The sequence below is a fragment of the Danio rerio genome, chromosome 20 (assembly GCF_052040795.2).
Source record: "Danio rerio strain M-AB ecotype USA chromosome 20, GRCz13ab, whole genome shotgun sequence".
In the NCBI taxonomy this organism is placed as follows: Eukaryota; Metazoa; Chordata; class Actinopteri; order Cypriniformes; family Danionidae; genus Danio; species Danio rerio.
Window position 1 is genome coordinate 22585822 of NC_141040.1, and position 20307 is coordinate 22606128.

The 20307-nt window shown below is 35.6% G+C and overlaps 1 protein-coding gene across 8 annotated transcripts in view; it reads left to right on the plus strand.

The window, feature by feature from the left end:
• The window catches only part of mtmr9 (myotubularin related protein 9), a 41353-nt gene that overhangs the window by 17877 nt on the left and 3169 nt on the right, over positions 1-20307 (plus strand). For 7 of the 8 annotated variants that reach the window (XR_015517845.1, XR_015517846.1, XR_015517849.1 and 4 more), the window contains 3 exons: positions 2619-2760; positions 5762-5982; positions 9788-9939. Coding sequence is in view for 2 of the 8 variants with exons in the window: in XM_087297482.1 (XP_087153608.1) it covers positions 2619-2760; positions 5762-5982; positions 9788-9939 (515 nt within the window). In the remaining 6 variants the exon portion in view is untranslated. Of the gene's footprint in view, positions 1-2618; positions 2761-5761; positions 5983-9787; positions 10485-12359; positions 14575-20307 lie in introns of those variants that run through there. The other variant, XR_015517850.1, reaches the window with a different exon arrangement.

The window sequence follows — 20307 nt, forward strand, 5'->3', positions numbered from 1 at the left end:
CCTCTGAGTTATTAGCTCCCTTGTTTATTTCCCCCCCCCAATTTCTGTTTTACGGAAAGAAGTTTTTTCAGCACATTTCTAAACATAATAGTTTAATAACTAATTTTTAATAACTAATTTCTTTTATCTTTGCCATGATGACAGTACATAATATTTTACTTGACACTTCAAGACACTTCTATACATCTTAAAGTGACTTTTAAAGGCTTTACTAGGTTAATTAGGTTATATAGGCAGGTTAGGGTAATTAGGCAAGTTATTGTATAACAATGTTTTTTTCTGTAGACTATCGAGAAAAAAATTGCTTAAAGGGGCTAATAATTTTGACCTTAATGGCTTTTTAAAAATTAAAAACTTTCTTTCCCCAGAAGAAAAAATGTTATCAGACAATTTGAGAACATTTCTTTGCTCTGTTAAACATCATTTGAGAAATATTTTAAAAAAGAAAAAAAAATCAATAGGGGGCTAATAATTCTGATTGCAACTGTAAATGTGACCTGCCCATACCATTTTTTTTGTTGTGGTTGACTCTAAAGAACTGTAATTCAGAGAATATACAAACGAAATATGCTTTTAATCAATACTTTCATAATAAAACAAATAATTTGTTACTTTACATTAAATACAGGGTTATTCAAAAAGAATACCCCAACTTTGAAAATATGTATTTAATCAAAGAAAAATGATGGAACCTTGGGTTATTAATGTGAAGAGTATCTAACAAAGTGTTTTTCAGTAGAAAACAAGTTCATAGATGTTCAATATGACTCTCTCAAAACACTCGAGTGACATCAACCCGATACTCAAACTCGTTCCATACTCTGTAGCATCTTAGGCGTAACAGTTTGGATAGCTGCAGTTCCTCATATGTTAAAATTCAGAGCTTCCTATAAATTGACAACAGAAAGAGCTTAGCTCTACTTTTTTTCTTTTTCAATTTTCAAAGTTGTGGTATTCTTTTTTTATCACTCTGAATGATTAGTGATTATTTAAAATAATAATAATTAATTATTAAAATAAACATTATTGTTTTCCCCAAATTGCATCAACACTAATGTGTAATTTTAATTTTATTTGTCTTGATTAACCCTTTAACTGTCTGCTCTACCAAATGGTCGACCATATTTTGACTGTTTTAAATAATGACTGTTAAAGTCATTTAAAGAATGACAGTTTTAGATAATGCTTTGCACACAGCATTGTTGGTTTACAAAAAAAATCAAACATAATCCTGTTGCACTACTACACATGATTTTGGTTTTATTTAAAATAAACAAAACAAGAATTCATGTTAAATGAAAATCTGAAATATTTTGTGGCATACTTCACAAAATAAAGATGATTTCAAGTGTTAACACTTAGATATTAGATGATAATACTAGCAGGTTTGGCATGCTGTCCCGGGAGAGTACCCTGAGCGTGGAAATAATTGAACCCAGGGCTCCCGCCTGTTCAATGAGCATGTGAGTGGGTACGAGATCAGGTAGTTCTCGAAAGCTCCCCCTTAGTATAGGAGGAAAAGTGGAGATGGGGTGGATGGGGGATTCTTCAAAAAATAAAGATGAGGGAGTAATGCATGTCAGTCTATTTTTTGTGAGTTTGAAATGATCCGATTGGCTTACAATTGATTACTGATGTGAGACCCGCTGCGATCAATAATATCACATGCTCCCCTCAAAATTAGTTTGTGAAATTTCACTTAGTATTCAAAAAATGTTTTATTTTGATTAAATAAATAATTAATAAATAAATAATTTTCAAATAAATTGGTCTTATACTTTATATTTTCATATTTTTTATAGTATATGTATTAATTCCGGTACTTTTACCATAAACCAACATATCTACCATTTGGTAGAGGTTAATATTTTAGAAATTATAGCATGTGTTGAAAAAAATGCCTATTGTTTGTTAACTAGCGACATTAGGAGTTAAGAAATGCAATCCAAAAAATTGCAATCCAAAAAATGCTTTCTTGGTGGGGCAGTTAAAGGCTAGTTCACCCAAAAATGTAAGTTCTGCCTTCATTTACTCATCATTCATCATTTACTGGTCAGGCATGTCATTCGACAAACTGTACGATTCCTTTATCGGTTAATCATAAATTTAGCCTTTTTATTTTGCTTTTGTGTTTCAGTTTTACATTTAAAACTTTGCTGAATACATATCCTTAGATATTTTCCAACTAGCTAAAGCCAAAATAGGAGTTTGTCTTTTCTCCCCGTGTTTGCGTAGGTTTCCCCTACAGTCCAAAGTCCTCCGCTATAGGTGAATTGAATAAGCTAAATTGGCCATAGTGTATGTGTGTGAATGAGAGTGTATGGGTGTTTCCCAGTGTTGTGTTGTGGCTGGAAGGGCATCCGCTGCATAAAACATATGCTGGATAAGTTGACGGTTGCCAAAAAAAAATGAATGAACGAATAAAAAAAAAAAAAAAAATATATATATATATATATATATATATATATATATATATATATATATATATATATATATATATATATATATATATATATTATTTAGAGTAAATAATGACTGAACTATTTTTTAACAATCTCTGAAATGTTTTTTTATTTTCCCTCTCCATTGATCATGTGTATTTTTGTGGTGTTCTGTAGGGAAGGGGCGTCAGTGCTGGTTCATGGCTCAGAGGGCACAGATTCAACACTTCAGGTGACGTCTCTTGCCCAGATCATTCTCGATCCCGCATGCAGAACTATCCGGGGATTTGAGGCGCTGATTGAGCGAGAGTGGTTACAGGTGAAACGGTTTTATTGATATATTTTTTGGATGTATATGAAACGAAATAATGCTATGAATAAAAAGCCAAAGCGGCCACTAGGTGGTGCTAGACGAGTAAGTCTTCATTCAGAAAGGAAACTGCTGTACAGTACGTTCTTTGGAGATTTACATTCAATTTAATTCAAGTTTATTTGTATAGCGCTTTTCACAATAATTGTTTCAAAGCAGCTTTACAAAAGGTGACATAATTACATTACATCAAAATCAGAAAAGTTAATATTGTTGGTTACTATAACTTTATTACCACTAGTATAGTGCCATTAGTTACTGAAAGCCCTTTACTTTTGTCTATTCTGCTGTGCTTTTATAGCTTAAAGCAAAGACAATACTGTATCTAAAATATAATTACTTTTGCTATTCTGGACAACAACAGCACTCAATTAAGTATTTATGAACTTGATACTTGTGATGTATCTTAAAACCAGAAATTCATACGGAGCACTTTTTGCCCCTAGTGTTTAACGTTTTATATCCATAATGCTATTCTTCTAGCTCCTGCCCAAAAAATTGTTCTTTCGCATCACATTTATCATGAGTCAACTATATTATGACTTGCTGGGGCAGGTGTGTTCATTTTTCCATAACCGATTAATCAAATTAGTATATTGAGTCAACAGCCATGATATCTAATTTGTGTACTTCTTTACCATGCAAAAGCCAGTACATTTGTTCTTAAAATGAAATTTATATTTTCTTTCAACAAAAATGTATTAGATTTCTCGATTAAATTGTATCAAATTAATTGTAATAAGGTTACAGGAAATATATTTAGAAAATTACTAAAGGTTTACATTTCAAATAAATGCTTCTCTATTCCTGCTCTGTTTAGACATGATCCTGAAAATGTATTACATCAACTTTAAATCACCGGAATAAATTAAATTTTGAGATAAATTTTAATTTATATTAAACCATTAGACTGTTTCACAATATTCCTGATGTTACTCCATATTATAAAAAAAAAAAATACAAATAAACCAGGGCTATTCAATTAGTTTGTCATGGGGGCCGGTTCATAAAAAGCATCCCAAACGAAGGGCCGGAGAGATATAACCTGCTATATGAGTGATGACACAACTGCATATAAGAGCCCATATGCTGTAATTGTGCTCATAAAGACACCCACGTTGGCTTTTTCTACATTAAAATGTGAATATATTGTATTTTAAAACAACATAATTTAAAAAAATATATTTTAAAATGATTTTTTATAATTTTTTTTTTAATAAACATTCAAATGTTGCATTTCAGAGCACAACAAAAGCAGTGCATTCTTGAAGTATGGCTTTTTCTACATTCAGACACATTCATATGTTATGTTTTGAACTGCATAACAATTAGGGATGCAACAATTATAGATTTTGGTTGATAATTATAGTCTGAAGAATAATCATGGTTTCACCGTTATCACATCTAATGTAAATTCAAGTTTTATATTAGGTAAGTAGCCATTTAGATGAACTGTTGTTGCCATCTGCGTTCATACATACATAATCATTTTAATAATAATTCGTCTAACATATCTTTTTTTTACACTGCACTGAAAGGCACGCACAACTCTCACCGTGAGATGTTTTCTACTGCGTGCGCCCGGAAAGACGCGAGCGCGTTGCTCCGATTGTGCGCACATATTGTCATACTTACATTAGCAATAATAAAATAATAAACGTGATATGGGAACTTCCACTGCTATAGTTAATCGGGTGTGCGTGCATATTAGCCTCGGTGTACATAGCCTACTTGGAACTTTAAACTAGCCCACAGGTGACAACTTGTCATAACTTTTCCTTGCAACAGAAATGCGGCTTAGAGAAGCCTTTACGGTTCAATAACTGTGACGAATTAAAGAGCAGTTAATAGTGAAATCATCTAATTGTTGTATCCCTATTAACAATTACAGTGAGAGGCATTTTCTACAAAACATATCTAAATGTTTCCGGCTGTCCGCACCACTCGCGTGTGGTAACTCACGCTCTGCGCAGCCTCTGCAGCTCGCGCTGTAATGAACAGACAGACGCACGTCACTTCATAACTAAAGCGGCTGTTTTTCGACTGAACAAAATTTAATTTTGATGTCTTGGTCACACTATTTGGAAGGCCGGAACAAACTGCCTCGGGGGCCGGGTTTGGCCCATGGGCCGCCAATTGAATAGCGATGAAATAAACCTTTGCATGGTAATGCGTGGTCATCAAAATTTTACTTTTTTAAAATTATGTTCAATGTCTGAGAGACATTTGTGTGTGTGTTTTCTTGATTAAAAAATGTTTCATATTGTCATATAATAAATGTATAAAAAAGTAGCTACTTCATCATAATCCCATTTGATTCATTATTTTTCCAATAAAGAATCTCTTACTCGTGCCTAAATTCAGCAATATGCTGATTAACAATGTAGCAAAATAGTGAAAGTAATGAAGTCAAGTCAAGTTGAGCTTTATTGTCTTTCTTCTGTGTGTTTGGACATACAGTGGAAAGAAATGACGTGTCTATAAGGACCATGGTGCTACATAAATAAACATAGTCATAAATATGAAAACAACAGTGGACGTAATAGCTATTTTAAACCTATGCATGTCTAACATACCGGAGCGGTAATCTAACTATACGTATGCTATAAATACTTAACTACACACATAACCCAAGACAGACCACTTTTATATTAGGCAGAACAATATTGTGCAAGAGATATTGTGCAAAAGAGGTTGATGAAAACAAGTAGTGCAACATGATTGTGTGGCACATTCACAAGTTAACATTGTTTTCCTGATTGAGTCCTTGCAAGATGGAGTTTAAGAAAAGTGTTCAGTGCATATAGAGAGATGAGTATTTCAACAGGTGGTTTATCAAGCCCACTTGCCTCTTGTGAGATAAAGTCTTACGTTATATTTCTTAAAATATTGGTAATATGATATTTTGATAATATGAAGCACAGGATAACCAGTGACAATTTCTCTTCAGGCTGGTCACCCGTTCCAACAGCGCTGTGCTCAGTCTGCATACTCCAATGGGAAGCCCCGCAGTGAAGCACCGGTGTTTCTGCTCTTCCTGGACTGTGTGTGGCAGATCCTCCGTCAGTTCCCTTGCTCATTTCAGTTCAGCGAGAGCTTTCTCATCATGCTCTTCGAGCACACCTATGCCTCACAGTTTGGCACTTTCCTCGGCAACAGTGTGGCTGAAAGGTTAGTTATTCCCTCCATCACAGTGCTGTCATTTGTTTACTGTAAAACATCACATACAAAAACACTTCAATTCTATTGTTTGAGCCTCATTTTTAACAAGCCAATACAGGTTCCGTCCCAAATAACAAAACAAAACTAACAAACTGTGTCTTGAAAATGTCTTGAAATTTTAATATGAACCAATACTGGAATATTTGAAATGATTTTATATCAGTTTCCCTTTTTTCATTTATGCAAAGTTTTCAGATACTTTGTACCATGTGCCTTTCGTGCTTCATCAGTTAATTCATCTGGTGTTTGTGCATCTCTTTTTGTTAGTGTGCAAACGTTGAGTTCTTTTTGTGATTTTGTGCATTAAGAGATGCCAAATAACAGTAGGTTACATCTGAAAGTGAAAGTAAAACGTGGGGAAGATAATTCAGCTGTTGTCATGAACATTAATCAACAACAAAAGACAAAATTGTTAAGTACCCCCCAAAAAAAGCTCTTATTTCAACAGGTTTTTTTTTGTGTTAGTTTTTATTGCTAGCAGATTGCTTATTTATTACTTATTGTGTACTTGTCATCCGTAACATTTTGATTATATGTTATACAGGTTTGAATAGTAGTATTCTAATATTGATATAGGTGGATTTTATTTAAAAAGCTAAATGACAATTTTAGAATTAAGCAGTTCTTGAAACTGACACGCACGTGACTGAAACTGCTATTCATCGACTGGCCACTAGAGGCTGGTTAAAAAAGGAAGTCAATCCCATAGACTCACCATGGTAAACTGATACCATTTTCAGCAAAAAATAAATGAGTAAATATTGACATCCAGGTAAAAAAAAATAGGTTTTGGTCTATATAGTTAATATTCTATTCAAAACTTTACCACACTCTGTGTAACTAAGATGGCACTATATATGCTACGGCCATAGTTTCATACAGTCTATGTTTAGAATGTTACATGGGCAAAACATGAAGCACATATTTAATTTTTTTCCCATTATTTATTAGTTTTCAGCAGGGCAAGTGAATATTTTGACAAGGCAAGTGAAAATCTAAACAACTATTCTGACTGGAAAAGTTGTAAAAATCCTTAATATTGCTTCATTCTTGAGGTTTAAAGGTCCAGTGAAATTAAAATATTCTTTAGAGGTTACTATCAATATGGGTGTCACGATGGCGCAGTGGGTAGCACGATCGCCTCACAGGAAGAAGGTCGCTGGTTCGAGCTTCAGCTGGGTCAGTTGGCATTTCTGTGTGGAGTGTGTGGAGTGGAATGTTCTCCCCCATTTGCGTGGGTTTCCTCCGGGTGATCCTGTTTCCCCCACAAGTCCAAAGACATGCGCTATAGGTGAATTGGGTAAGCTAAATTGTCCGTAGTGTATTTGTATGTATGAGAGTGTATGGGTGTTGGCCAGTGATTGGTTACAGCTGGAAGGGCATCCACTGCGTAAAACATTTGCTGGATAAGTTGGCGGTTCATTCCGCTTCAGCAGCCCCTGATTAAAAAAGGACTAAGCCGAAAAAAATGAATGAATGAATGAATGAAGGACTATCAGTATGTTTGTTTAATGATATATATAAGCTAGTTTGCCACAAAACTGTGACAATATCTGCCTTCTTAAGATATAAACCTGATATAAACATACAAAGTTTGTCACTTCGGTATAAATGGATCAACGAATTGGATAAAATGGACTTTTCACACCACCTCATACTTCAGTTTCTCATCAAATCTTGACCAATCAAATGGTCTCTTAATATCTTACATGCCATCTTCAAATACTTCTCATTTGATGCACTTGAACTCAACCCCTCCTGTTTTTTAAAAAGGGGAGGGACTATTCTATGCCACAACTGCTCTTTGGGTTTTAGTTGAGGTTTAATCAAACATCAAATACAAAAATGCACATTCACAAGACCTTTATTATTGACAAATGTAAAAACATAAATATTGTCATTTTAATAAATATTTTGGCAGTATTCCCCCATGGTATCAAAATAAAAATGAATTTAGTGGAAAATGGCATGGTGGGTTTCAGATCGGATCATAGTTCACAAAGTTTGCACCTGACATTTGCACTGTGTTCCAATTGAAGTTAGCCGGTTGTAATTCTATCCACATGGAAATAAATGTTCAGGAACTGAGGTCATGACTCTTTCCGTCAACACTCTGACATCAGCAGAGGTCCTTACCATTTTGCTTTTGCTTTTATTCTGAGGAGGTAAATGTGTTGTGAAATGTGTTTTTTTTTACTTGTTGCTCAATTGTGTATCAGATTTCAAAATGTCCAGAATTGGTACAGCCATTTACTGTCAGTGAATGTGTGATGTCATAAAGGTAAACTTTAGACTCAGATGACAGATGTTGACATTTGTGAGTGTTTTCTTTTAGTACACTATTAAAGATCAGTTTTATCATTAACTCAAGTAAGAAAAATAATATTTAGGGCTGCATAATATATAACAAATTATTGGTATCACTCTAATAGTATATGCAACATCCATATCGCTGAGAAATCCAATTAAAGGTGCAGTAGGTGATCTGCCTAAACACTAACCGATTAGCATAATATGTTTCAAACACAATCCCTCTCCTGCCGACCAAAGCCACGCCTCCTGAAATCACAAACGTGCACATTAAAGATGACGGAGATTAGATCATGTCGTTTACCAGTTAGAAAACTTCATAGTACTTTAATACTACAATTCTGAACGAAACATTGTATTATATTATGTTTTCAGGTATGTAGTTAGCAAGCAAAACTTGTCATAATGTGCAATATTTCATGCATGCAAGGATCGCTGGTCTCACTCGGTCACGTGCTTTGTCCTAAAGCGACTACTGTATGCTTAGTGTTTGGCTGGCGGCGTTTAGGAATTACACTTATCACTAAGCTTTAAAGTTATAGTTATATTATAAGAAACCTCATTATCGCAACACTCAACAGCAGTATTACACATTTTCCTAGAGAATATTGCACAACCTTAAAAAGAATTATTATATTTCGACTGAATGATTATTCTTTGAAATCACTGTGAAAAACCTCCTTTAGAGACTTTATTGAGAAAAAAAAAATGGTTTAGCTTAGGGATAAGTCAAAGATTTGGCCCAAAAAACATTTTTGGTGTTGTTTTTTTCCCTTTATTTATGATATACTGTATACATCTATGTTTTTTTTATAGATTTTTATACCTGCATAAAAACCCAGGTAATATAACCTTGTTAAAGTATGCTCCAAATAAACCGAGTTGTCCATAGAATTCAGTGATAACGTCTTTTACAGTTTCACCAGTTTCTATTATTCATTACATTAGTCACTTTAAAAGTACTAATAAAAATAAACTTGCATATTTTAGTTCATTGTGCTCCTGTGTTATCCAGATCTTCTGAGTTCCTGCTGTCATTCCAGAAAATAAGTTTCACTATGTCAGAATTGCTTTGCCAAGTCTCATTGATCTATACAAGTCACCTTTTGTAATTTCATACAGAAATTATGTAAAATAGGTAACTGGCAGCTCTAACAAAGTGCTAACAAACTTTTCAAATATGTATTTTAGTTCCACTCCACAACAAATCCTTTACATGCAGTTGTTTTGAACAGAAAAGAGAATGATAAATCTACTTCTACATTTACTCGGAAAAAAATATGGTAAAATGCACAACAAAAGGTTCATGTTTGCAAAAGCCTTTCTCTTTTGTGTATTGTCAAAAAATGAATGGCACTTGGCTGGTGTGTCTGGCTCCTCATAACATAAACTGTTCTGTCACGTTTGTAAATCTAAATGCGGTGCTTCCTGTGTAATGTTTCAGAGCGAAGCTGCAGCTGTCTCACAAAACTGTCTCTCTGTGGTCGTGGGTGAACAGACCTCAGGAGCTGGAGCGATATCTCAACCCACTGTATGAGGCCAATAACCTGGTGATCTGGCCTTCCGTGGCTCCTCAGAGCCTGCTGCTGTGGGAGGGTGAGAGCTTCAAAATTACACACACCCAATTTACAAATTATTTGTACTACTACTACTACTACTACAACTACTACTACTAATAATAATAATCCAAAGAATTAGTTTGTCCCAAATCATGGTATATTGAAATGAGTAGGAGACAATTTCAGGTATATATTTGAAGTGCAGATTCGAGCACACTTCAATGGCTAATATTACCCACAATATATTGCATGTTTGACAAAAAAATGTATTAAAATGACTGGAGCAGGACTAAAATTTTGTTTGAGAAATCGATTCTCTAATGTACTTTTGAATTGATTCTGCTTGGTTTTTAACAGCAGATGGCGCTCAACTGACAGCAGTTGAAAAGCACTTCGAGTCATGTTGGCTTTTTTTGTCATGAGAATAATGTAAAAACAACTCACTTGCAACTAGTGTCATTAAGATACTGGAATTTTGGCACCAATTGGTACTGAAAAAAAAAAAATTCCGATAATATATTTTCCGATATTTCTTTCTCGATAACTGTTGAGTGCGTACTTAAACAACACTGATTGCTAATTGTGCTCACTAGAGATGCGCGGTTGGCGGTTATAGCCACGGACTCCCCGGATAAACCACGGATCGGGCAGATGACGTTACGAAAAAATAATATTTTAATTAAATTCGGGCGGGTGGCGGGCGGTTGTACTGTTTTTATATTCATAGCTGGCGCACCAACAAAAAAGCCTAGGACTGACTTCACAGAATGGGAGGAGGAATCGGATACACTAATTCTGGATGAAGTGTACAGAAGTATTCCTCTACAAACTTCCGTATAGACAGATCAGCAAAGGAAAATCTACTTCCTTTTGGGAGAAATAAGGCCAGGCATTCCCACGACTAAAGCACCTTTCCAAGAGAATTCTATGCATTTCAGGAACAAGTGCTGCGAGCGAACGCTCCTTCAGTGCAGCAGGGTGCATTATAGTGGCTATGCAGGCACTCCCGTCTGAATCCTGACACTGTAGATGCTATTTTATTCCTGCATTGTGCCAAGAAAAAATCAAACTAGACCTAAGGTCAGGCATATTAAACCAATTAGCCTGTGTTATTTAGGCTACACATATGTTCAATATAAACTTTTGAGTTCGGTCAGCTGATAATTTTACATTCATATTGGTTTAGCCTATTCTATTCTAGACATGTTGGCCTCGTTTTTACGTTTCGAGGCTAAGGTTATTTTGACAGAATTTCTTTGTCACAAATTTAATGGCGTAGTATTTCGTTATGCTTCAAGTTTGAGGGGAATGGGGATGATCCTCCATGGGTTATTGGGGCACTTGTCATACATGCACTTAGCCTGGTCAGACTTTATGTTCGCTCAAAGAGGGATGGCATATCTATTTTTCTAATTTAATTTCTAATTGTGGGGGTGACTGAGCCTACAAGGCTTAGGCACGATATGACGTTTTTATTAAAAAATTTTCAACTGTTTGCCAAAGCATGCGACTATAGCCTATGCCTACATTAAGATATTTATGTTAATATTTTTTTTTACTGCCTGTTGTTTCTTTTGGCATATAAAATAGGTATTGTCTGATAGAGATATCAATAAAGGTTCATCTGTGTCGCAGAACTGTGTTGTTTCCGATTTCTACAAGCTCAATAACATCCACAGCAAAAAATAAAAAATAGTCGAAAAACTGTGCCCATTAATTAGATGTGCAAGGCAATCAGGTACGTTTTTGGGGTTGCTATGGACAACTACAAATGTAAACATTATTAGGCTATAATGTAAATGACTTATTATTCTATCTATTTACTAAAAAATTAAGTGAAATAGGCATTTAGTAGTAGGCTAAATAGCAGCATGTTGAAATGATGTGTCAATGCGTTTTCTAGTAGGCTACAATAAAAAAAAAGTTGTATAGTACAGTGCGTTTAATTTAGGCTATTTATTTACTTTTGTCCCTGTGCGCCGATTGGAGACGGAGTTCACTGCTGATATTCTGAGAGCTCGGGTGCTTCTCATTTCTTATTTGTGCATCCTCGTTTCCTTTCCTTGCTTTCTTTCCCGTGTTTCCACCCCACCGGGATAACGGTACGAGGGAAGGACGCAAGGAAAAGACTGATGGACCGAGGAATGGAATCAAGTGAAAAGACACGTCCTCGTATCTTTAGCGTAACTTCAAAGCGTCGTCAATTAATGACTTGCACGTTTGGATTAACTGCATGTCTACATTAAAGTCATTCTCTATTATATAATGATCAATAAAGAAACATTCATTTAATAAAAAAAGGAATAAGCCATTCAAATAAAGAGCCCAATCAGCAGATGGCGGGCGGGTGCGGTTTTAAAAATTGGTCAAAAATGTTACTGCGGGTGGATGGCGGACGGATGATGAATTTTGTCATGCGGTTGCGGATGAAATAATAGCCCATCCGCGCATCTCTAGTGCTCACGTGCTAAAAAAAAATGACTGTGATTGGCTAAAACAGTCATCAGGTCACCTCACTTCACTGCTGTTCCCAGCGTGCAAACACACAAACATGGACGCTGGAGCATTAAAAAGCCTTGTGAAGAGCACGTGAACACAATGGGCAATCAGCTCTGTTTAAGTATGCACTCAACATATTTTAAATATTATCGGGAAATGGACGTTTTTATAATTTCTGTTCTGAAATTTTGGTAACTGGACAACACTACTATGAACACTCTTATAATTTGCTTAAACATTTCCTGAAAGGATTAATAATTATTTTAGGTTCTAGCAGCATGTGTAAGGAATTGGACGCAAGCAGAGTACCACCAATTGTAAAGAATACAGTGCCATCTGTTGGTAAACACAGAGCCCAGGATCGATTTGAGAGAGTATAGCGACGTATTTTGAAAAGCTCAGATTTTATCTCTCAAGAGTTTTTAACTCTAAAAACTACAATTGTATGTGTTAAAACTACAAACATGGTAGATGAAAGAGACTAATGCTGTATTCAAGTCCTCCTGGGATGTTCCTACTTAAAAGTTGACAAGTTGTAATAAGTTAGATGTAAGTTGTAATAACAATGCCAGTTGTGTTTAAGTCACTATTGTTGGAACAAGATGGTGTTTACTCTGCTTATAGAAAATGAAGAGCAAAGAATTCAACTTGTAAATCAATTTATCTGACATGAGTTTCCCATAACAGTTCAATTAGAAAACTTGAGTAGAGGGATTATTAATGATTCAAATCTAACCTGGCGAAAAATATTCATTTCATATTATCCACATTACATTTCAACAGCAACAACAGACACAACTAAAAAAACATGATGCATTAAAGACTCGCAAATCACAAATGATTGTGTTGGCCCATCTCCAACACTGACGCTACATATAAAAATCTTGTCTGCTCTTACATGCTGAAAGAGTCAATAGCTTTAGGGCGTAGATTAAGTAGGGATGCAGCATCTGACTTTTTCACTCCTGTTTCTGCATGTCATCCTCATATGCGGAATATACAGTTGAAGTCAGAATTATTAGCCCCATTTTGATTTTTTTTTTCTTTTTTAAATATTTCCCAAATGATGTTTAACAGAGCAAGGAAATTTTCACGGTATGTCTGATAATATTTTTTCTTTTGGAAAAAGTCTTATTTGTTTTATTTCGGCAGGAATAAAAGCATTTTTAATTTTTTTGTAACTATTTTAAGGTCAAAATTATTAACCCCTTTAAGCTATTTTCTTTTTCAATAGTCTGCAAAACAAACCATCGTTGCCATAATAACCCTAACCTGTCTAGTTAACCTAATTAACCTAGTTAAGCCTTTAAATGTCACTTTAAGCTGTATAGAAGTGTCTTGAAAAAATATGTAGTAAAATACTATTTACTGTCATCATGGCAAAGATAAAATAAATCAGTTATTAGAGATGAGTTATAAAAACTATTATGTTCAGAAATGTGTTGAAAAAAATCTCTCCGTTAAACAGAAATTAGAGAAAAAAATAAACAAGTGGGCAAATAATTTAGGGTGGTTAATATTTCTGACTTCAACTGTATATATGAGTTCCAGCACATGCAGGTTTTGAACGTAAATATGTGAATGTTATGCTTCACAATACAGATAATCTAGGATGTGTTTACTTATGCTGCCTGAAGGGGGAAGTCACGTGTTGTTTGGTGATGTGGCTGTTGCTGCAGGGCCGTTTCGGACGTGACAGATTCTTAAAGAATGTGTGGGACTGTAAGATCATGTGTTTTGAGATGACCACAAAGGCATGTTATTATTTTTCCATCACATGCTGAAGTGGAACATATTATATATCTTACACAGTAATAACAAACTTTCCCTTGCATTGTTGAACAAAAATGTGTATATATATACCTTTAAACAATGTAAGAGACCAATTAAATATTCTCAGTTTTCTGATTTATATTTATGTGTTTGCTTATATCATCATTTTTATTTTATACTGTAAGCTGCTGATGACATTTGTTTAAAATTTAAAATAAAAAATGTAATCTTTTATAATTATTTTATAGCGTTTGTTCGCACAAAAGAACATTTTAGTCATTTTTAAACAACAGAATGCCAAACAAAACTGCAAAAGAGTAAAAAAAATCTGTATTTGGTAGAATAGCCTTGATTTTCAGTTAGAACCAATTAAAACATTATTATTATTTTGACCAAATATGGAAAAAATGAAAATTTTAAACCAATTAAATGTAGTAATATAAAGTAAAATAGTTGATAATGACTATATATCAATTTTATAATAGTTAACAAACTATTTGTTAAATAAAATATTAAATATAATAAATAAATCAGCCATTTTGCATAGAAATATTTTCCATTCTTATTTAGTTAGTAATAAGACCTAAAATACTACAATAACTTTGAACAAAAATCAATTTAGAAAACCTTTTTAAAATGAAAATGTAAAATAACAAATCTTATAAAATCTTAATGTAATTATTTATTTTATTATTATTAATATTATTATTATTACTAACTCATTCTACAATAAAGCAATAATATTTGATTATAATGTATTATGGTGGGTTTTATAGACACAAATTAGACAAAGACAAAATAAGCTAAATTTTCCAGATAATTTTGTTTTGAATGTAACAATGCATTAATCCATCTTTATTTAACTTCACTATATCTTTATCATGATATTTTAAAAATGAGACACAAGATACTTTTGAAGTATTAAAGAAGTAGCACTGATACTTCAGCAGTGTTGGTTTTAAACCTTTCAGCGGATGCAGATTAACGTCACATGGAATTCACAAGTGTGACAATGATTTAACCCCAATGACCCCCCCGAGCCATTCATTTTTTTTTTTTTTGGTTCTCACCTCCGGAGCCTGTCATGCATCTATTTTAAAGGTGCAGTGAAAGGCACTCTTTCAGGAAGAGCAGTCGAGCAGACACCGAGTCTAATGCCAATGGGGTTCACTTTCAGTCACATGAGCAGTTCTCAAACAACTCGCAGATATGTTTAGACCTCTCATATACACCATCTGTAACGTTTACACACTCCAAAACATTCCTTATTGGCAGTGTTTTCCATATTTTAAAATAATAGTCACATTGCCTAAACTATGGAAGGACACTAATTGATTAAGCACTAAACAAAAAGCTCAATTTAACCCTCATTTAGGTTTAAAATGTCTTTTGGTTTATAGGTCTTTTAAAAGCTGGGTTCTGAAATGCCTTTTGCGTTTAAAGTCCCTCTGAAATATATAGTTATTAACAATAGTCCTTCAATTCTGTGTTATTCAGAAGTTGCTGCAGACTTTTATTTTAGTTTTTAGAGGAATTCCTAACTGAAAGGGAATATTGAGTATGGGTGGGGTTAAATTTTTAACCCTCCTCCTCTCATCTTTCAGTTTTAGTTAAGAGACATTTAAATGGGCGTGGCTAAGCATATTCCACCCAAGCCATCAAACTGACATCATCAGGGAAGGACTGCCATTCCAGAGCAGAAGCAAATGGCTTTATTTTGATTAAAGATTACCAAAAAAAAAAAAAGTGGATTAAAACTAACAATGTGTGCTTGGATTTAGGTTATTTGTAAGCTATTGTGCTTCAAAACAGTAATAACATTCACATTTAGAAGATTCAAAAGTTTCTTCTGCCAATCAGAATTCATGATTTTTTTTATGTATGACGTAACTATGAATTTCTCATCAGATCTCTTGACCAATCAGATGCTTTCTTATATCTAAATCTTCAAGCGCTCTACAAAACGTAGCTGGAATTATATTTTTTTGCATCTAATCATTTGCATAAATAAGAAAATAATAAACAGTAGTCGACACAGTGTTAATCTAATCTGTGCTGTTTATCTCTGTTTATTATTGGAACAATGTGGACACGCTTAGATTCTGAGAACAAACACATACACATGCAGCCTTTATACTAGTGCATTGTTGTTTTACTGTAACTTTTTACTACATCTGTGTCCAAACTGTACATATAATGCATGATTAGTGGCTATTTACACTCACTGGGCATGTGCATATTTTGCACATGTACTTGCTATCTAACATTTGTCTAAGGGTGCTTTTACACCTAGACTTTTGTTTTGGAATCTGGTGCGTTTCCCCTGTTAGTGCGGTTCGTTTGGCATCTGTGAATCCAGCAATCGTGCTTGGATCCAAGTCTGAGATCGCCTGAATGAGGTGGTCTCGGCTTGATTGAAGCAAACTCTGGAGCGGATCGATTGTAGTGAGAAAGCAAAACGATCTGAACTCGGCTATATCACAGTGTATTATTGATATGTAATAAGCATATGTATTGCTACATAAAAAGATAATTATGAGTAGGGCGTGCAATATGAAGATAACAATATGAGAAGGGCGGGATGTATGAGAAAATCTTATACCTCTCTAATTTATATTTGGTAACAATGTCTGTGGGTGTCACCATTCAAAATGAAAGCACAGCTTTCCGCTTATAATATCTTATTGCTCATTGTCATAAATTAAAATAAGGATGCATGACAGCAGCACTCTGCGTGAAACTCAATGTGATGAGAGTTTACTCGCACGTGACTTGTTTTAGCTCTTTTGGTCCATTTAGAAATTTGCCGTGTAAAAGCGATCCGCACCAAGAACAAAGAGCAACACTGTAACAATTTTAATCCCTGTTTCGGAACAAGAGAATCGATCCACAAGTGTGAAAGCACCCTGTTGGTTTACTGGGAACCGGCGGTAAAAGGAGCAGCGCAGCGCATCTTTGCCGGTGTGACTGTGCGTTCACACTGAAGACGGCGAGAGTGTCAAAAGTTGTTCTGGCCGCCCTGGCGACAACGCTGTCTGCCTTCAGCTCCGGTGGCGAGAGCGTCAATATTTGCTACATTGATCTCATATTTAAAGGAGCCGTTGCCACATATCAGCAAATGAGTTACATTTCTGCATAATATATTTTCTAGCTTTCTAACGTGAAAAGTTGCACACTTTTTATCAAATTCATTTAACAATGGAAGATGTGGTGTGGCTTTGCTCCACTAATCCAATATGTGTCCATATATTTGAAATATTTTGAAGCAGCAATACTGTTTTGTTTTGTCACATGAGATTCCCCCTTTTTTTTATTAAATAAAATAAAAAAAACATTAATGCACATCAGTAACTCACCAGAAGTGAAGTTTATTCATAAACTAATTTCGAGAGGATCACGTGCTTATGATTTATCACGGCCAGTCTCGTATTTGCTAATCACTAATCTTCCAATCATGAGCCCTAAGGCACCATAAATAGCCTCAGTTTTCAGTTCACTTTATCTTCGTTTGGAAGAAACCCCCCTCCTCCCCTATTCTCCTCCTTTACCTGTGATTGGGCGGCACGGCGGTCCAGTGGTTAGCACTGCGAACCACACAGCAAGAATACTGCCGGTCCTAGTTCTATAGGACCGGTGGGTGTTTCTGTGGGGAGTTTGTATGTCCTTCCCGTGTCCGCGTGGGTTTTCCCCGGGTTCTCCGGTTTCCTCCCACCATCCAAAGACATTCAACATACATAATAATCAAGCTTGTCCAATTCCTTACGTTCCCTTAGCTACAGCAGCAGGGGAGTTCTGAGATCCACCGAGCTCGGGCTCCCTTCTTGCTCTGCCAACGGGAGGAAGCCCCGGGCTCGAGGAGCCCTTGAGCTTGGGGCTCTCTCCCGGGACAGCATGCCAAATAAGCTTTGTAAATCATCAGCTAAGTGTGAACTCTTGAAACTTTATTTATATGCATGTTCCTGAAAGAAAACATTGTAAATAATAATTGGAAATCCGGCAACCGCAATAATCAAACCCTTGGGAACAACTGTGGTCGGAACCAAAGTTCACACAGGGCTATGTTCTCTGTAAAGCCTGGTTGTTACTTCTGCATCAAGTGACCGGCGTTACCCTCGACGCATGCAACGCGCATAGCTGTGCATTTATCCTTTCAAGCGCTGGACTTCTACATTCCGATTGGTTGCCTCCGAACCGCTATATAGCTTATTACCATAAAGTTGACTTGATTTCAACTTTCCTCAACGTCTACACCGGTGAAGACGCACTGCGTGGCTCCTCGCCGCTTATCGCTGTCCGCTCCCATTGAAAATTAATGATTTACGGCTACTTTGACCCTCTCGCCAGTCTTGCTGTGAATACACAGAGAGCATCGAGGAGAGTTGAAATCAAGTCAACTTCATGGTAATGAGCAGTTATGCAGTTCGGCAGCAAGCAATCGAAATGTAGAAGTGCAGCGCTTGAGAGGAGTTCAGAGACACTTTTCCAATTACTTACAATGTTTTCTTACAGGGACATGCATTAAAAAGGTTACTGGCTACTGATGTGCAATAATGTTATATATTTTCTTTTTCTTTAAAAAAGCGGGAATATCATGCGACAATAGAAAACAGTATTGCTGCTCAGAGTATTTCAAACATATGGATACATAATGGATAACTGGATCAAAGCCATAGGGCATGCAACTTGGTCTTCCACTGTTAAATGAAATAGCTAAAAAAGTGTGCAACATTTTCATGCCAGACAGCATGTTTTTATGTGGGAATGTAAGTGATTTGCTAATATGCTGCAACGGCTCCTTTAAATACAAGATCAATGTAGCGAATTTTGCCGCTCTTGCTGTCGGAGCTGTGAAGGCAGACAGCGTTGTCGCCAGGGCAGCCAGAGTGAACTTTGACGCCCTCACCGCTTTCGGTGTGAAAGCACAGTAATGATCATGTGAGAGGGGCTAGACGAATTGACGAGCAATACGTAATAGTCCAGAAGACCAATCCGAGAGCTATTGTGGATAGCCACACGACAGACTCAGCATTACTATTATAGACTCTGGTTGTCAGGAGTCAGATGCGCTTTAGCTGCAATATAAACAATGCTTTTTTTCGAAAAGGGGAGATGCTAGTTAATATGCAAAATCTGACAAACTACGAATAAAGATGTGCATTTTATAGTACTTCAAGGGGACCTTTAACAATTTCTGAAGTTATTACATTCTTCAGTGTGCTTGGAGAATGTAAGAATGTCAAGGTCCTTTGAGAAAGAGCTAATCTATTGTTAATTTCACAGTTGGGCGAGTATTGACCAGTGCGCTGTGCTGACATCATTAAACTCTCTCAGCTGTACGTGTGCAGAAGCATAGGCAGGGCCACACGGGTTCCTGTCATACTGTAGATTTAAGGTATCCTTACATAACCTTGAGGTATACCATGCCTTTGCAAAGGGATTTTCCTTTACGTGGTTTCAGTCAGCTATGTTGAATGAGGACATGTAATTTATATTTAGAACGTGTGTGTGTGCGTGTATTACAAAGAGATAAGAAACTATGCTGATGTCTCCATTTTTCAAAAATCTTATATATATATATATATATATATATATATATATATATATATATATATATATATATATATATATATATATAAAGTAGTGGTTTATAAAATAAAACGATAAGGGATGTAAGTGTTAGGATGTTAGGTGCATAGAGTTTGGGTAGGGCAATGGAAAATACAGTGTGAACAGTATAAAAACAATTAAAACTATGGAAAATCCCCACAATCAACAAAATACGTGTGTGTGTGTGTGTGTGTGTGTGTGTGTGTGTGTGTGTGTGTGTGTGTGTGTGTGTGTGAGCGCGTGTGTGTGTGTGTGTGTGCGCGCGCGTGCGTGTGTGCGCGTGCGTTTGTGCGCATGCGTGTGTGCGCGTGCGTGTCTGTGCATGTGTGTGTGTTTGTTTGTTTATCGGGTGTTGCTCATTGCTGCCCTAATCGACTGTCTATTTCTCCTATGCCTAGAAACAATACTGCATTTGTGCACACCTACTGTATTATATTAAAATATACACTAACAATGTAATGACAATAAGTCAAGACAGCAAACATTTTTGTTGATTTAACTTATTTTAGTAAGTAAATCAGGTTTC